Consider the following 13,075-nt stretch of genomic DNA (forward strand, 5'->3'; position numbering starts at 1 on the left):
TTAATGTGATTTACAGAAGCTGATTTTTCTTTTTAGAAACCCTTTACATTTTGAAATATAGACACATTCAGAAAAGTGCATAAAATATAAATGTATAGTAAATAAGTATAAATAGAAAAATGCTTGTAAAAAATGCCCAAGTATAAGAAACAAAACATTGCCCTTAGTAACCGAGAGCCTCTCTGAGTGATATCTTTGAATGTCCCATCCCTATCAGAAGCATACTGACTTAATAATATAGTAAATCACTTCACATGACTTTCTTTATAGTTTTCTCAACTATGTATGCATTTCAAAACAATAAAGTCTAGTTTTAGGGTTATTTTTATTCTTTTGCTGTTTTGATTTGAATTTTTTATCATTCCATTTTTCCTTTATTTGTATCTATATCCTATTTCTGTTCTTTTAATGATTATTGTAGCATGCATCCTCAGCTGAAAATCTGGCTTAAGCAACCTCTTTACTACTCCCTTAGAACACTATAATGCAGTTTCCTCCACTCCCAACTTATATGGTATAAGTTATGTAATTTAAATCTCTATATTTTTTAAGTTTATTATGAAATAAAAGGTACATATAGCAAAGCACACATAAAAGCACGTACTATTCAGTGATTCATTACCAAGTGGACACCTGTAAAACCACCCACCCAAGTCAAGAAAGAGAACACAGGCAGCAATCCAGAAACTTCTCTTGTGCTCTATTGCAATCACTAATCCCTTTCTCCTCCTCAAAGGTAAGCAACAGCATGACACGTATGGTAATCTTTTCCTTGTTTCTTTTTTCTTTATGATTTTACTACAAAGCATTCATCTTTTAAGTCTACAATTTAGTTTTATCTTTTTTTAACTTTATATAAACAGGATCACACTATATTATTTTTTCACATCTGAATTCTTTGGATCCACATTATCTGTTTCAACCGTGTTGTTACATAGCTGTAATTAATCATTTCCACTTATTCATGCATATATCCATCATGTTGAATAAATAAACTCATTCTGTTGATTGAATTATTTATGGTTGAAGTAACTGTGAGTAGCACCATGAACATCCTTGTACATGTCTCTGGGTACACATATACACACATTTTTGTGTGATATATATACTGGTCGCCAAGCCCAAGTTCACCTACATTTCCTCCTATGTTACCTTCTAGAAGTTTTGTGTTATAGTTTTAGGTTCATGAACCATTTTGAGTTAATTTTTGTGAAAGGTGTAAAGTTAGTGTCTAGACTTTTTACACGTGGTTATCCATTGTTCCAGCATCATTTGTTAAAAAGACTATCCTTCCTCTATTGAATTGCCTTTATTCCTTTGTCAAACAATTCACTATATTTACGTGGGTGTATTTCTGGGCTCTCTGTTCTGTTCCATTTGTCTATTTGTCTATTTTTTCACCAATCCCACAATGTCTTGATAATTGTAGCTTTATAGTAAGTCTTGAAGTTGGGTAGTGTCAGTCCTCCGATTTTGGTCTCCTTCAGTATTGTGTTGGCTCTTCTGGGCCTTTTGCCTCTCCATATATACTTTAGAATCAGTTTGTCAATATCCACAAAATAACTTATTGGGGCTTTAACTGGAATTGCATTGGATCTATAGATCAATTTGGGAAGAACTGACATCCCAGTAATATTGGGTCTTCCCATCCATGAACATGGAATCTCTCTCCATTTATTTTGTTCTTTGATTTCTTTCAACAGAGGTTTGTAGTTTTCTTCACATAGATCTTAGATATATTTTATTACATTTATACCTAAGTATTTCATTTTGGGGGGTGCTAATGTAAATGGTATTATTTTTAATTTCAAATTCTACTTCTCCATTGTTGGTAAAAGGGAAAGTGATTCACTTCTGCATATTAATCTTATATCCTGCAAACTTGCTATAATTACGTATTCCAGGAAGTTTTTTTTTTTTTTTTTGGTCAATTCTTTTAGTTTGCTACAAAGATGATCATATCATCTGCAAACAAACACGGTTTTATTTCTTCCTTCCAAACCTGTTTATCTTTTATTTCCTTTTCTTGTCTTATTGTATTAGCTAGGATGAATGTAAATGGTGTTGTGTTTTTAATTTCAAATTTCCATTGTTCTTTTTGGTATATGGGTAAGCAACTCTCTATTTCCTTTGTCAGCCCGGCTAGGGTTTCATCAGTTTTATTGATCTTTTCATACACTCAGTTTTTGGTTTCACTGATTTTCTTTATTGTTTTCCTGTTTTCAACTTCATTGATTTCTGCTCTAGTTTTTTTTTTTTTATTGGAGTATAATTGCTTTACAATGTTGTGTTAGTTTCTGTTGTACAGTGAAGTGAATCAGCTATATGTATACATATATCCCCTCCTTCTTGGCCCTCCCTCCCCACCCCCCATCCCACCCATCTAGGTCATCACAGAGCACCGAACTGAGCTCCCTGTGCTATACAGCCGGTTCCCACTAGCTATCTGTTTTACACATGGTAGTGTAATTATGTCAAACCTAATCTCCCAGTTCATCCCACCCTCCCCTCCCCCCTCCCCATGTCCACACATCCATTCCCTACATCTGCGTTTCTATTCCTGTCCTGCAAATAGGTTCATTTGTACTATTTTTCTAGATTCCACGTATATGCATTAATATATATTTGTTTTATAACAATTATTTATTTTAATTATAAACACAAGATAAAGTAATGTGGAACCTAAAGTACAGTATTTAATTATTTATCTTAAAACATTTCTTTTGTGATAGCTGTTAATAAATTTGTAAGGAACAAAAAATGCCTTAGTCTACTAAAAAGAGTTTAATCTCAAAGGTGGTATGAAGTAAAACACATAATCAGCAAAATTCTTAGTTAACTTGTAGAAATGTACTTTATTTCATGCAAAGCTACATAATCCGATATTTTAACAGCTAATCAAATAAACATTTCAAAAAATTCATTACATCACAATAAGTTAAAATACTACAAAGCAATTCCAAGTCCATGAGTTTGTCAAAACCAAACTAAGAGAACATTATGCATAGATAAGGTCAAAGATGCTAACTTACTTATAGGTAGCACTTTGCAGGTTTGTTCAAATACATATTTAGTGAGAATCTGCAGAGAAAAATAGTTACATCTACAACCCATTAGTCAGAAAGGAAAACATGTGCCATTACATACCAGGTAGCAGTAGCTGATTAAAGATAAATTGGCATCATGCACCAGAAATGAACATAATGAACATTTTGAAAATTATGATCAGATGCACATTTGAAAGACTTATCTTCTATTTCACCTAATCCACTGAATTAGATAAATAACAAGTACTTTATTAATGCAACACAGAAATTAGGCATTTGGTATACTTTGCTTGGGTACTGGTATATATAAAAAGATACTGAAGAGATGTAGGAGTATTTCAAACTCATACTGGACTACTGAACTTTAGAGTATTGCCCTAAGGAATCAGGTTCTGGGCAGAACTTATTTGAGAAAGATTTTTAAACTACTTAAAAGCAATGCTACAATTAGTTACTTACAAAAACATTTTATAAAAATTAAATACCAGAAGGTAACAACATCAATATTAGAGCTCTTTTTTCAATGCTATAATTTATAAACATATATATTAGATTACAGTAATTTAAAAGACAGGTCCACATGTTCTCTATCTTCTAAACGAGAAAAATCCTTCAAGTTGTGTTCAAAATATGGACAAAAACAAATCCATTGGATTGCTTTAAAAAAAAAATAGTCTCTCCCCTACAATTTGGTGTACTAAGTAGGGAAGATGCTAGCCAGCATTCTTTTGAGAAATACAGCTCTAAGTGATTAGGTTGATAAGATTTATGTCAATAATATCAACTCCAAAATGGTGTTGTACAGTCAGATGAACAAATTATGACTTTATTCTCCATATGTCTGCCACAGTAAACCATTCTTTCTACTCTTTTGCACTAAGTACAGTAAAAATCTCCTTTTGCAAAATGATGTGAGATCAGGATAATCACAAAAGAAAAGATTTTCACAGGAAAAAAGGTTAATTCTCACCAGGAAGTGTGTTAAAAACAAAAGTCTTTTAGGATATCTATGAGAAGAGGAACATGCCAATATTCTTGCTTTATTAACAAATTTAAAATTGTGATCAACCTCAATGGACAAATCTTTTGAAAGTGAAAATAAAATGTTAGGAAAACCAGGCTGAACATGAAAGGAATTAGGGGTGAGGCTATGTTCCCATTGCAATGGGACTGGCGATGGGACAGGGCTAGTGGCTGCTCTGATGGTGGAGATGGCTCACAGGACCTGGTCTCCAGGAGTTAGTACAGGGGATAACACTGCCTAGTCTTCCAGGTCTCTGAGCAGGAAAAAAGTCACTGAGTTGGAAAGAAGTACCCCACACAAAGGGAATTCACAATTCAGAAGGCTTCCTGTAACCCTCTCATATTGTTCCAACCTCTCTTTAATGAAAACTTTGACAATGATGTATATTATTTACGAACTCTTTTTCATAAAAAGAGGCCTCAAGGTTCTTAATGTTTTGGGTTTGTTTGGTTGTTTTGTTTTTAACAATTACTGGTTTTGGAAGTCTAATTTTATGCTAAAACATTTACACTGAGAATAATTCATTTTACTGAAGTGTCCTACTTAGTGGAGAAAAAGACAACACACTGAGCTAGCATCCATCACATTTACATTCAGATGTTGCTTAGTTGTCTAGCAAAATCTATTTCACTACTTTAAGTGCAATACTGCTATTCAAGTAGTGGGATCTGTAGTAAGAACCTTCTGAGTGTACTGTCATCAAAAACAACTGTACACAAAAAAACAAACGGAAAAAAACTCTGTCAGCACATTAGAAGTCATACTATAAAGAGAGGCTTCAGAGAGGAAGGAAGGTATAAAAGGAATGAAGGGAAGAAGGAAGAAAAGAAAGGAAAGATAAAACTCTAAATTCATTTACTTCTCAACATTTAGAATTTAATACAATACAATCCATTGTATTTTGGAGATTCAAGTATGTTAAGATTTTTCAGGGACATGTTTTGCCTCTAGTGCAAATATATTTATCCCTGTGATTTTTCAGGCATTGCCCACACAAATCACAAGTATAAATCTCACATTACTGAACAGTATGAATTATAATTATAGAGAGCTTATTTTTCCTTTAAAATAGTAATCAACATGAAAATCAAGAACATTCTCTAAATCTACTAAAGGTATAAAAAAATGAGGTTTGCTATTGTACATCAATGAATCCCTTCATTGATATTCTAAAATATACTTAAAAAACACTCACACTGACTTTCCTATCCACATTTAATTTCATTTGGGCACACAACCAGCATAAATTTAAGAACTGATAATCTAATCAAATAGTAGTGTCCAAAAACAAATCAATTGGCAGCATTTTTTTAAAGAAAGTTTCGATTGTCAAACTCTCTGATCTATTCTTTATAAATGAAAAACCCTTGAATGTTCTGATTTAGCTCTTAACACTCTTGTGAAATGAGGGCCTCTTGTGTGATGAAATTATTCCAAAGCCCCTGTGTTCATTTGGTAAGAGAACAAATTCTAATAATTAGGCTTATTTTAATAATGATTTTTATAAAAGTGCTCTATTGATAATAAGAAATTACTGATATAGTTACAAAAGTTAATGAGCAACTTACAGATTCATGAAATTAATAGATTATTAATTGTTATTTTCTGCAATGGTTATTTTGAACTACTGGCTTAGAATATCCTTACCTAACATTATTTAGAAAAATAATTTAGAAAATTTAACCAGATATCTATTATTATGTAAGCAATACCTCACAAGGTAATTGCCAGAAGTAATTCTTCAAGAAATGTACTTTGCATGTAAAGTGTATGAATTTGGTAGTAACGTTTTGCAGTAGATATCATTATATTTTAATAAGCTTCTCAAAACAGAAAACTTTTGTTCTTATTACAGGTTTTTACAAGGTGGCTTAATGAACGTTAACTCACTTCCCCAGCAATGAACTCTTAGTCTTCAGGGGTTAAAGCATTACCTTCTAAACACAAATTTACCTAGCTAGGTAACCTTCTTATATGATTATATATGAAATCCTGTAAGATAAATTCTGCTTAAAAAGTTGAATACTCTGGATCACTTAAACAACCAAAAATTATTTTGGAAATAACTCAAAAGTTATTATAATCATAAAAAATTTAACAATAAAATAAAGTAGTACATTCCTTTACATATTTCTATCAATATATCTTAGGGTATTATAAGTTATAAACGTAACTGGATCATTTCTTCTCTTTTTCTGCTTCTATTTCTACAATAGCATCTGAGTTTCATGATAAAACCTGATGAGAAACAATATTATACTTAAGGAAAATATTCCAAAGTAAACCCAAAGACTGAATAATAAAACAATATTACTTTCACAGGATTTGATTAATTATTCCCAAAAGAGCTTTTGCTCTGGGAATTTGTAAGCGTCTCTGTAATAATAAGAAACTGGACCCCTTCCTGGGGTTATCCTTTTCCCATCCACTATTTTCAAATAACAAAACCAGCTGAGCTAACAACTTATTTGTCTTTTTAAACGGCACCATATAAACAAACATCAACTCAATACCCTCACAATAGCTTTGTGAGGTAGATCAGTAGGTAAAAGAGCAAGAGTCCTCTTCATTTTGAAAATGAAGAAATTGAGGCACTGAATGGTTACATGATTTGCCCAAGGTTTCAATGGTCAATCATGGAATTTCAAACAGTGTTAAATTATCTCTGCTCCTGGCCTACTGCTCTCTAACCATGCTTCACAATAAAAGGCTGTGTGTGTGTGTGTTCTTAAATAAGCAGTCTATATAATCTTCAGTTGAGAGTAAAATCTATCCATTGATAATTATTTTAAAAGGGATCTAATCTCAAAGTTCATAAAAATTTAAGAAAATCAGGTAATTAGGATGATACACTATTCCTCTCAGTAACTGCATAAAACTGTGGCTTTAAAAAAATTTACATGATAACATTAAGAAAAGAGGAAAATAAAACATTTAAAATTATGATTCAGGGAAAAACTACCCTCAAGAAACATATAATCAAATTTGACTATATAATTCATCTTCAAACTGGGCCACTACTAAAAGTTACGTGGGATAATAGGTGTTAAACTAAGACAGCCATGGGCAAGCTCAAGTAGAGTCACCACTGGGTGAATCCAAGGTACGGATTCTCAGAGTTGCAAATATTTCAGGGACATAACTCTCTGCAAACATGTTGTGCTCAACTATAGTCACTGTGCAATAAAACACTGATGATTTAAAACATAATACCTAACTTTGGCTTAAACACAAAGTTTAAAAAATTCAATTTTAAATAATAACATGTTTAACCAACAAGTTACTACACATCTCCATTCTAAACTTGTTTTCTGTTTTCTATAAACTATAATTTAACTGTTAGTAACAACAGTAAATGGATTGACTTTTTACCTTTGAATAACCAGATATTGTTTTTCAAAAGGAATAAACAGGCACCTTTCAAAAGCAGAGAATTTTGTGGGACTCTTTGGTTATTAAAAAACCCCACTATTTACCATTAATAATTACGATTCTCCTTGAATGGAATAATCAACTCAAATCAATATGCTAGATGACAAAGGTGAACACCTCTCTCTGAAATGAAAATGTTTTACAAAGCAATACCAAAGGCATAAGACAATTTCCAGTTACCACCAAAGACTGAAAGAATACATCACCTGATTATAGTACACATGCTGAAGATACAAACACTATCAGTTGAAGGATAATCTTAATTATACATGCAAAAACCTAACTAATTTGCATACATCAGTGAAAAAGAGCTTTCTACATTCAGTTATGTCTGGTAAGTAAGCCGTGTTTTAAGACATGGGTTTTGTAAATATGGTTGTTATTGAGGTGTCCATCTCTCTGGGAAATAAAGGATCAACATACTCTTTAGAAACAGCAAATATGTAAATCACAATAATAAAACTGTATAATATTATTCAGTTATAACTTATGGCTTCCTTGGACCTTTGAAACAACTTTCCTGAAAAAAATTAATCTGAAACAAACTGAACTACATGTTTTCAACATATACTGATCTTAATCATGAATTAAATCCTTCCACTGTAACTGTACTTCTAAGGCAGACACTTCAGGAATGGTATGTAACAAACCTTATTAGAAAAGATGATACTCTATTCAATGAACAATAAACTATTATTACTAAGATCCCATTAATTTTTAGTGCCTTTTTTATCCTGACACTTTTCACTGAGAGTTCAGTGTAAATTCTAGGGCACACAGATGTTCATAAAGACTGAACTTATGTGTTGATCTTGGTTAGTTATTCCATATATTCTTAGAGATTTTAAACATCATCAAATATTCTGCTGCGAGACATTGAGAGGTATCGTCCACCAGGCTGATACCTGAAAGGTGGATAAAGAAATGATCTGAGGCATCAAAAATAAAGAAGGAGAGAAAAACAAGGACACATTAAAAGGAAGTGGCTACATAATTTGTAAGAACTGTAAAATCTATTCAGTAGCTGAAATCAGGAACCTATTATCCAAGAATATTATCCCAAAGGGATTTACCTAATTATAAATCAACCAATGACTGTTTTAGAGCCTATGACATATGACACATATGGTGGGGTGAGAGATGTAAAAAGAAAGGAGTGGGGAGATGTAAAATACATCATGGAACTTAACAGATTTAATAACTACTCTAGATTGTTGAATATAAATAGAATATTCTTTTTGCTATTTATAGGCAATACTATAGCAAATATCTTCATGCATATGATGTTTTGCTTTTGTTTAATTATTTCTACATAGTGTAGTAGCTAAAAGCACAGACTCTGTAGCCAGAGTCCTGGGGTTTAAATGCCTGACTTTGTCATTTACAAGCTGTGTGATCCTGGGTAAGTTACTGAGCCTCTCTGGATGCAAATTCAATTGGACTTATAACCATAAAATACAATTACTGTTGTTAAAGTGCTTAGAATAGTGTGCCACCCAGTTATACCTATGTAAACTATTGCTAAATATGATACATTTCATAAATGGGATTGTCAGAAATAGGCATATAAATATTGTTAAGATTCTACCAAATGATTTCAATTCTTTTTTGTTATTTATCATACTACTAGTAGTAGTTTGCGAAGATACTAATTTCAATCACCACCATAGATGCTATAATTTTTTAAATACAAAAGCATTAGAAGGTGTTAAAAGGTTTCAAAGGTTGCTTAATATGCTTTTTATTAGTAGTAAAGATGAATACTTTCCTTATGTTTACCTCATCAAGTCAGAATGTTATTAACATTTCAGAGGAATGCTGGAGCCAAAATGATAAGCTGGAACTTACCTTCCTGATTCAGATTCAAGAGGATCATCAGTGAATGTTTCTGCATTAAAATCCAAAGGTTCTGCATCCTGGAGGAGTTCTATTCGGTCCCTTTCAGTCCTATTATTAGCCCTGGTATATTTGGATGCTGCTGCAAAAGAAGAAAAAAATGTCCACTTTCTATTGCCTTTACGGGTCACAGTCTGTGGACTCACAGAAAGAAAAGTCAAGATTATAAAGGATCTGAATTTTGATTGTAAAGACAATATTAAGAAAAGATAACTACGTAGTTATCTTAAAATTAGATTAAAATGATTAATAGTATGATAGAAAATAACAAGGAAAAGTTCTCCCTTGTAGGTAGTCTAAGCTCAGAAGCAGCTATAGTGCAAAGACTCAATATGAATGAGAATTAGTATTTAACTATGGTATCATAACAGTGAAATTGTTCATAATCAAATTAAGTTTCAGCTGGTTGCACACTGAATACAGGGGGTGCTACATCTCACTTCTCAGCTAGGATTTTAAGGTGTAATCAACTCAAACTCTTCAAAAAAGGCCTGAGTCTTTTTCCCATGAAGCAAGAGTTTAGGGCAGTAATGTCCAACAGAAATAAATTCCAAGCCCCGTATTTACTTTTTACTAGTAGATACATTAATAAAGTAAAAAGAAATAGGTGAAATTCATCTTAATATATTTAATTTAACTCAGTATATCCAAAATATTATCATTTCAATATGGGGCACCAGCTACACTGCAAATGCTCAACAGCCATATGTGGCTAATGGTTACCATCCTGGTCAGCACAGATCTAGAGAACTAATCCCTTCTCTACGTGAATGGGGTTTTCTTCATAAACAACCTAAATTTTCACAATGTTATTTTGAGCAGCTCAACAGCTTCAAAAAAACTATAATATAGGTCTTTTTGAAAATTTAAGGCAAGCCAATTCTCTCATATTTCTGTCATCTTGGACTCTGCCCTTTACCATTTCTCTCATTCATTCAGCAAATATTGGTTGCCTACCACATGCCAGTTTCTAACTCATTATCCTAAGGCTTTGTGTTTCCTCTTCTCTTAACCATTCTCCATACTCCCAGATCTCTGCACTCTGTTAACTCCAAATCCATGATAAACTTCCAAATCTCTTTGTGGAATCCTCCCTCTATTTTCTAGCTTTAACTGAAACTTTAGTTTTCTCCTACTTCTTCTACGCTAAATCTCATCCAAACACATCCTTTCTTCTTTATCTCCAGGGTCATCTCAAGGGTGCTTATTTTATGCCCTCATCATTTTTTGACTGCATTACTGAAACAGACACTAAACTGGTTTCTGTCTCACTTCCCTGGAAATCATGCTTTATATAGATGTCAAACTCATCTTCCTAAACCAAAAATCTGAGCATGCTTCTTTCCATATTGAAATCTTATCTTTGGGATAAAATCTAAACTTCTAAGCATGATAATACCTGTTTCCCGACTATCTCTGTAGCCTCGCCTCTCATCAGGCCTCTCATACTTTAGGCTCTAGTCATAGAGAAAAACCTACATTTCCCCAAAGGTTCTCTCATGTCACTCATTCTTCCTTCTGCCTAAAACCCCTTCACCTGGCTAAGTACTACTTATTCCTAAATAGTGTTTCTTTATAACAGAAATCTGTTCCCAATAAAGAATTCTTTTTCCATCCCCTAAGCTGAGTTCCCTCAGCATCAGGCATGCACCCTTACACTCTCTCAGCATCCCTGCATCTCCCCCAAAGACAAACAACCTCTGCCTTCTACTCAGTGCTGGATCCTGGGAATTCACATTCCCAGAAGCAGATGGCAGGGTCAAGGATGTGGGGAGGTTTCCAAACCCAACCCACTGACCAATGTCTTCTACCTGATATTGGTCCCTCACTAAATTATAGGCAAACCAAGGATGGAAGTTATCTTCTTTGTATTCCTGTATTCCTGGGAAAGTACCTGATACATATGGGTCAATCAGTAACTTATTATAAAAATGACTGAATAGCCTGAAAAACATCTAGGTAAATAGAAATCAGTACCTGCCTACAATGTGCCTGGGATAAGTACTATTATTTAGGTAGTGTAATTACAACTATTCACTTGATGTCCCAGATGTCTCCTTCTTCTACCAGAATGCATATTTGAGTTTCTCCTTCCTCTCATACACTGAGGGATGAAAAAAGTAAAGTCACTGCAGAACCACATTTATGGTCTATAAAGGCATTTCTGGATGGGTAACTAATCCTGTCTCCATGCAAGCAAGCATAAGAAAAAAATTTCTTAGAAAACTAGACAATAAACTACTTACATCGGTTGGTACTAATATCTGAGAAGTTTGATTCTTTTGGGTCAATATGAACATTTCTGTTTCTAGTGGAATCTTCTCTACTGTGTCCATAACGTTCTTTCCATTCCTAGGAAAGAAACACAAATGATTATATAACACAAGAACACACAGTCAGAAAATAATTCATCAGTGATAACAGATTTAGATTACATATGTAGAGTAACATAATCTAATTCTTTTTCATCAGGAATTCATCAGATAATCAGTATAATTAGCACAGTGCCTTTAGAAATCATAGATAAATACTTTTCTTATCTCTAAATGCTTTTAATAGTTGCCAAACTTAACTTGAATGAAGATATTTATAGACATTTTTGCTAGCTATGATTATTTTAAGTTATTGAATTCTATCTAAAATGTCAAAATAATTTTACAACTACAATAAGGTTACCTTGACCATGTAAGAGTTATGATAACTCATAGTAATTAATGAGATGTTAATAAAATTTTCTCTCACCCAAATAAACTACAAATCGTAGAGACTTGAAAAGTCATTTCTGATAGCAAAATTAGAGTTGTATACAAACATAATTAGGTAATGACTCACGTGGCATTGTGTCTTAACTGCACTAAAACCTTATTAACTGGGATTCTACTCATTAAATTCTTAGAATTGAAAGGAACTTTAGAGGTCCTAATTAAGCCTCCTATGCAGTGCAGGGTTTCATTCTAAAATAACCATGCCAGATACCATTTGGCTCTCTTACTAGAAGACATGGACATTTCTATGTGTGATCATCCCACTGCAATTCTGGTAAACTGTGGAAGCTTTCACAAAGAGGTGAACTCTATTTCCAGTCACTTCTGCTCTTTTGTTCTAGTTATGCCTTCTGAAATAAAGACCAAGTCTCCCTTTACATAACATACACTAAAATACACGAAGACAACTATCATGTCTCCTGAGTCTTCACTTCTCCGGTAATGGACACACTCAGGTGTTGAAAATTTGTGGTAACTGTGACTAGATTTTTCTCATTTTTTGCCTTTTCAATTCTCTAGGAGGTCAGTTTGCCTCAGGAAACAAAGGACTAAGGAAAAATTAAAGAGGAATAAAATTAATGCCATATTACAAAAAAAATTATGTCATATTACATAATTTTCAAGCAATCAAAATCACTTTAATAGCAAGATTGCATGAATTTATTCACTTATTCAATAAATATTTACTGAGCACCTACTCTAGGCAAGAAACTGCTAGATGCTGGACATGAAGTAATTTATTACTAATGACTTTTTAGAACAGGTCTGACAGGATACCTACATGTACATCTGAAACTATTAAAACTGCTTTTCTGTAAAAATATATCCTATGTCTTTTTCCCACTGTTTTTAGCCAATTATTCTAAATCAATAAGATTCTTATGATATTTTACATTAATTTTTAGGTTACA

The 13,075-nt window shown here is 32.9% G+C and overlaps 1 protein-coding gene across 9 annotated transcripts in view; it reads right to left on the minus strand.

Moving 5' to 3' along the window:
* LMBRD2 (LMBR1 domain containing 2) overlaps positions 1 to 13,075 on the minus strand; it is a 71,227-nt gene that overhangs the window by 17,692 nt on the left and 40,460 nt on the right. For 5 of the 9 annotated variants that reach the window (XM_059916226.1, XM_059916222.1, XM_059916224.1 and 2 more), the window contains 2 exons: positions 11,646 to 11,751; positions 9,352 to 9,481 (listed from right to left, as the gene is read on the minus strand). In XM_059916226.1, the coding sequence (XP_059772209.1) occupies positions 9,352 to 9,481; positions 11,646 to 11,751 (236 nt within the window). Of the gene's footprint in view, positions 1 to 2,897; positions 8,433 to 9,351; positions 9,482 to 11,645; positions 11,752 to 13,075 lie in introns of those variants that run through there. The other 4 variants (XM_059916230.1, XM_059916229.1, XM_059916228.1 and 1 more) reach the window with 4 other exon arrangements.

This window comes from Balaenoptera ricei, chromosome 3 (assembly GCF_028023285.1).
Source record: "Balaenoptera ricei isolate mBalRic1 chromosome 3, mBalRic1.hap2, whole genome shotgun sequence".
Classification (NCBI taxonomy): domain Eukaryota; kingdom Metazoa; phylum Chordata; class Mammalia; order Artiodactyla; family Balaenopteridae; genus Balaenoptera; species Balaenoptera ricei.